The following is a 6,509-nucleotide window of genomic DNA, read 5'->3' as shown; positions in this document are numbered from 1 at the left end:
TGGATGATCAAACAAACACAACACTGATGTGCAAGTCACACACTCTACACACTCACAAGTGACTAAAACAGCGAGTAGGAGTCAGACAGAACAGCATGGACACACCAACACACTGCACAGTGCACAACAGACAACTCACACATGTGCAATTAACCACATCCACAGGACTGAACAATCTAAACAACAGGCACACAACTCCTGGGTGACACATGTGTGTCTTTGTAAATCCAGGGGGAACAAACACATCCACACACCCTACAAAGTCACACCCTTCACACTGCACACCTCTTGACTACCCAAGAGCACACATTTCATGTAGGCCATGGGACCAGGATAAAGGGCCATCACAAGATGACCATACACATACACACCTGGGCACACATAAAGGAATAACACACATACATGATGACAATGCCCAGCCTGCATGCAAACCTGTGCACAGTATCACACACTGTGCTGGCAGTGTCCCTCAACCTGACATGTAAACAATGCAGTCAACAATAGCTAACTACGAAAACTACAACTGCATGACAGGTAAAATTGACACCACAGATAACACAAGTATCAGTGTGTGAACGGACTGAAGTCTATGTCACCCCTGTGAAAAAATGTGATGCGGGTAAAGAGCTTGGCAATGTTGAAGTGCCACATAGAGCATGGGGCACAGTCAACCAAATGCACACACCAAAAGAACTTTAATCAGCAAGGACACTGACAAAACAGACAACAGGAGTAACTGTCTTTATTCTCATATTGCACAGATGTGACAGTAGAACAACAGAAGAGAAGAGCAAGGCACCAAATGCCGAGCAAATGCAAGAGAAGCTGCACAGGCAAACTCCAAACAGGAAGGCCAGTTGCCAGTTCAGGGTGCGCAGCAAATACATGAGAGGCTGCACAGGGTAGACTTCAACGCAGCAGAGCAACAGGGCCAGTGTCGAGGGCAGGGTGCACAGCAAGTACATGAGAGGCTGCACAGGGTAGAGTCCAACACAGCAGGGTAACAGGGCCAGTGTACAGGGCAGGGTGCACAGCAAGTACATGAGAGGCTGCACAGGGTAGAGTCCAACACAGCAGAGCAACAGGGCCAGTGTCCAGGGCAGGGTGCACAGCAGGTACATGAGAAGCTGCACAGGCAAGAGCAGAACAGCAGTGAATGACAAGGCAATTGAAAATGGCGAAGTGCAGAGTCTGGACATGAGAAGCTGCACAGGCACAGGCAGAATAGGAAGGCCATTGGGCATGGCAAAGTGCATAGTCAGGACATGAGAAGCTGCACAGGCAAGGGCAGAACAACAGTGAATGACAAGGCCATTGAGCATGGCAAAGTGCAGAGTCAGGACATGAGAAGCTGCACAGGCAAGGGCAGAACAACAGTGAATGACAAGGCCATTGAGCATGGCAAAGTGCAGAGTCAGGACATGAGAAGCTGCACTGGCAAGGGCAGAACATGAAGGGCATTGGGCATGGCAACGTACAGAGTCAGGACATGAAAAGCTGCACAGGCAAGGACAGAACAGGAAGGCCATAGGGCATGGCAAAGTGCAGAGTCAGGACATGAGAAGCTGCACAGGCAAGGGCAGAACAGCAGCTAATGACAAGGTCATTGGCCGTGGCAAAGTGCAGAGTCAGGACATGAGAAGCTGCACAGGCAAGGGCAGAACAGGAGTGAATGACAAGGCCATTGGGCATGGCAAAGTGCAGAGTCAGGACATGAGAAGCTGCACAGGCATGGGCAGAACAGGAAGGCCATTGGGCATGGCAAAGTGCAGAGTCAGTACATGAGAAGCTGCACAGGCAAGGACAGAACAGCAGTGAATGACAAGGCCATTGGGCATGGCAAAGTAAAGAGTCAGGACATGAGAATCTGCACAGGCAAGGGCAGAACAGCAGTGAATGACAAGGCCATTGGGCATGGCAAAGTGCAGGGTCAGGACCTGAGAAGCTGCACAGGGAGTGTGTTTGACTGTACCCTTTCATGGGCAGCAACACACTCAGGGGGTAAACAATGTGCAGGACTGACCCACCTGTATGAGAGACAGGTGTGTGAGGGGGACTACCACTCACTCTTGGGTGTCAGGTGGACTTGGAGCTGGCTGTGTGTCGGCAACAGCAGGACCACTTGACTGGGGAGAGGGAGGCCCAGGTGATGTAGGGCCATCAGTGGCTTGGCAAGCTGGAGGGCTGTTTGGACCAGGTGGTGTAGTGGCATGTGGAGGTGGAGTCATGCAGACCTGTGACACAGTGTGGGTGGGAGAGGTTTGAAGGGTGCCTTTCCACTTCTTAGGAATTCAGTACTGGGATTAATGGGAACTGGTGATGACACAACAGGCACACACACCAACAGAGCCGCATCAGGTGCAGACCCTGGCACTCCCGCTGGTGACGTGCTGGATCCTGTGGAACGCTTCATCTGGCTACTCCTCTGGCCCTCCTTCCCCTGTTTGGCAGGTGTACCCCTTACAGTGCCCTCCTTCCCCAGCTCTACTGGGCTTGGAATGGGAGTCGATGTGGTGGGGGAATGTGGCTCTGAGCCCTTCCTAGGTGTACCCTTGCCATACAACACCTCCTCAGTGGGCACAGAAACTGCACGCCTAGCTTTGCATAAAGCTTTAGGGACAGGAAAGCCCTTCGCTGGTGATGCCTCTGAGGCATGTGAGCCTGATTTCTGCTTCTTTGCTTTTTCGGCCTTGCTCTTCCCTGAGGGGCTCTTGTCTTTGCATTCTGGGCTGGCTTTGCTCTTCTGTGGGGATGGTGTCTGCGGGCGGGCCCGCTTGGGCTGTTGCTGCTGGGTGCTTCTTGTGCTGTGTCGTGACTGTGAAGCATGTGGACCGTGGTCATTATCATCAGATGTGGCAACTAACTGGGGGATGGACAAAGGCACTAGAGCAGGAATGGGAGTATGTGCCTGTTGAAGGGCAGACGTCACTGTGGATGATAAAGCCTGGACAGTACGGTGCAGCCCACCCACGTTGGAGTCTATGCCCTCCATGTAGGCAACCACCTGGCCTAATTTTTTGTCATGGTCACTGAAGGCATTGAGCAGGGCTGTCTGGCCCACACAAAGCTGGTGGAGGAGCTCAACAGACTCAGCACTGAGAGCAGCAGGGGGGACAGGTGCAGGCTCAGCGGTGCCAGGTGTGAATGTAACTCGTCCCCTCTTACTGACATGGACACGGGCAGCACCAGAGGAAGTGAATGGGAGGGTGGGCACTGGCTGCTGTGTGGTAGAAGATGATGCAGAGTCCCCATTCCTTGTGCTTGCCAACATGGATGCATCACCGCTGGCATCAGATGATCTTGTAATTTGTGTCTCAGGCAGGGATTCCTCCTGCATACTCCGGTTCCCCTCTGAGGCACTGGTGACCTCTGTGTCACTGGGCTCCTGTGCAGCTGTAGTGCTAGTCTCGCCACCACTGGTGTCCGGCTCCTGTCCCTCCGTGTCTACTGGCGAATCTGCATGAGAGAGAGATGCAGGGTCAGGTTAGTGTCAACAACAGGACAAAGCAATGCAATCAATGCAGTACAAAAGATGCCCAAATCTACCTGTTGCCCACTACACTCTGCAATCACATTGCAGCAACTCACTACATAGACCACAACAGTGCCTGTAGCCCTGATTATCTGCCATGACTGAGCCATGTTAAGGCCACACAGCACAACACCCTGCCCGTGGATGAAGTTTACAAGACACACAACTTGCTCTGCCCACACCTAGGGACATGATGTGGGCACACCACTTATTGCCATGGACAGACCTTGAGGGGACAGGAGGGGACAACACAGACACCTATTAGAACATGACAGTCCACAATGGCAAATAGCCCATGCCAAACACCATATTGTATTCTGGGGCATATTGTTGTCAGATGTGTAGGCCTCAACATTCATGGTGCATGCAATGCATGCATAGATGAAGTCACACTCAGATTGTGAACACTGCTGTTCACTCCTAAATAGATTCCCCACACTATCCCAATGCTGAATAACAATGAAGATCCTAACACATACGGCTATGTGAATGCACAGCAGGGAGGATCCCCTTTGTAAGGCCAGTTTGGGCTGATGCATGAAACTGGCACCCATCACAGCAGCCACTTACATGACACAGCACTGCACGACCCCACAAACATCACATAGGCCACCGCTGCCACAGGCCCTGTACACATGCATCCGCTCCCAGCCATAGTTACCCTCCCCAAATACTCACCCCTGCCTTGCTGCCGATGCTCCTTCAGACGTGCATCCAGCTGAATATGAGTCACTGCCAAGATGCGGCCCATCAGTGGTGTCATGCTGCGCCGTGCCAAACGCACAGTGCGTGGAAGCAGCCCCAAGGTCATCTCTGCCACGTTCTTTTCCAGACAGCTGATATCGTCCCACCTCTTGTGGCAGTGGGTGCGTCGTTGGTTAGATACCCCCAGAGCTCACATCTTTGCTGCAATGGCCCTCCACACGGACTTACGCTGGTGTACCTTGAGCTGCAGGCATGGGAGAAAAGAGGAGGAAATGATCAGTGACACAGTGTCATGTACCAACATCTATCAGTACAGTAGCAAGACACAGACTCATTACCAAATGTAATCTCTGTCCATCCCACCCTGGGGTACATCTCACATGGGCACTCTGCATGGGCTAAGCTGATGTGATTGCATGCATTATGAGGGCGTACAAGGTCCCTGCTAATCCCACACACACATGCAGGATGACTGCACTGAACCTCCTCTGTGGCTTGCACACATCTCCAGTCCTATGCATGTCTGGCCATTACATACATCACATATCGACCTGTGTCTGTGAGTAGACTCACTCTGTGCATGACTGGGCAGTATTCAATGAGCATGTCCAATGAACATATCTGTATGTCATGTGTGTGGCATCGGGGGGCATGGGCTCACTAACAAAATATAGATCTACACAAGTGTGGTTGTGTACAAGTATATAGGGCTGAGATGGTGCATATTTGGATTTCAGTGTGAAGGAACAAGAGTAAGTGCAGTGATGTGATCTCGTGTTGGTGGGTGGGCACCGTGAAGATCATCTGGGTTCACAGTGAGTCAGACAACAGGGGCACACAGAGACATTCAGCCAAACAATCACTGTCCTGGCACCTGCATGTCCAACATACAGTGGCGGCTCGTCCATGAGGGCGTCGCCCCCCTGCATTCTCGCAGTGCGAGAAGCAGAAACATGAAATGGTAAAACTACCATTTCATGTTTCTGCTTCTCGCACTGCGAGAAAGCAGAAGTAGCTGTAGTGCCTGGTGGGGGCGGGAGGATGGGCGTTCCTCCTCGAAGGCAGGGGGGGAGTGGCTAACGCAATGTCTTTGGGTGCTGAGTGACTGTTCGACCCTAGGGCCGACCACCCAGTCATGCGCAGTTGCCGTACTCTCTCTTTTTCTCTATGTAGGCTGCATGCAGCCTACATAGAGAAAATGACTCCCTGGCCTACAGGCGCCTGGCTGGGCACCGGCCGCACCAATCACAATGCTGCCATTGCAGCTGTGATTGGCTTAGGGGAGTGAGAGGTAGGCTGCCTTGGTCAAACGCAGGTCCGGCCGTCCGGGAGCAGCAGGAGCTGAGGCGGTAAATCCAACCTGAGGAAGCAGTGGGAGCAAGCAAGGTAAGTTTAAAGTTTAACATTTTATTTTACTTACAGTCCTGCTCCCTCCACACTCGGACGAACCCCACCCCCCTCCATCTTCCCGCCCGTGACTGATAACACGATATTAACATCTTGTAAAAAGATAATGGTAATCATCACGCGGAGAACAAGGTCTATTTGTGTCCTACTCATAGTGCACGTTACCTTCTTTGCCAACTAACGTTCCTCGCGCTCTCCAGAACAGGCGAGCTGTTCCCTGAAAACCCTCAGCATGGCACGCGACCCTCTTCGCATAATTCCTTTTTTACTTCTTGGAGTGCAGGGTGCCTCTTGCTCGTATTTCTGTATAAGAGGACAGGACAGAGATACAGCTATTTCCTGCACTTTTATTTTGAGATAGTGTAGCTCAGCCTGAAGGCTCCTAAAATATGTAAATGAGTCCCTTGTCTTGTGTAGTCTGTCACACACACTGAGTAAGCATTTAATATCACCTCTCTTGCACCCACCCATAACCAGGGGTGCCCCTCCATCCCTAGGCCTACTAGAGTAGCAGGCTGGGGAACTGGTGGCTTTCAGAGGAACCTCTCCTGACTGTCCTTTGTGTTTTTTACTTTCACTTACTTTCTGTTCCTCCCTTGTGTTTTTTACTTTCACTTTCTTTCTGTTCCTCTCGTATTTTTTACTTTCACTTCCTTTCTATTCCTCCCTTGTGTTTTTTACTTTCACTTCCTTTCTTTCCTTCCCCTCCTTGTGTCTCCTTCCACCTGTGTTTTGCAGGATTCTGCTTTGTGAGTGCCAAGTAAATCTTTGCGCGTCTTTTATTTTACGGTTGGCTGAACTCTGAGTTTGGCTGCAGATTGCAGGTGCTGTGTTTTACTCTGGGTGTACAGTAAAAGCACTATGG

General features: G+C 51.3%; 1 protein-coding gene across 1 annotated transcript; it reads right to left on the bottom strand.

The window, feature by feature from the left end:
- Positions 1–726: 726 nt before the first annotated feature.
- LOC144807763 (uncharacterized) lies at positions 727–5,948 on the bottom strand. The gene is made up of 3 exons (XM_078673422.1): positions 5,810–5,948; positions 4,211–4,481; positions 727–3,456 (listed from the first exon to the last, which is right to left on the bottom strand). Exons 2-3 carry the CDS (start codon positions 4,341–4,343, stop codon positions 2,225–2,227), a joined length of 1,365 nt encoding a protein of 454 aa, XP_078529548.1. The 5' UTR covers positions 4,344–4,481; positions 5,810–5,948; the 3' UTR covers positions 727–2,224.
- Positions 5,949–6,509: the final 561 nt, after the last annotated feature.

The sequence above is a fragment of the Lissotriton helveticus genome, chromosome 1_2 (assembly GCF_964261635.1).
Source record: "Lissotriton helveticus chromosome 1_2, aLisHel1.1, whole genome shotgun sequence".
Taxonomy (NCBI): Eukaryota; Metazoa; Chordata; class Amphibia; order Caudata; family Salamandridae; genus Lissotriton; species Lissotriton helveticus.
The sequence above is the reverse complement of the archived record's forward strand: the minus strand, read 5'-3'. Positions and strand labels throughout refer to the sequence as shown.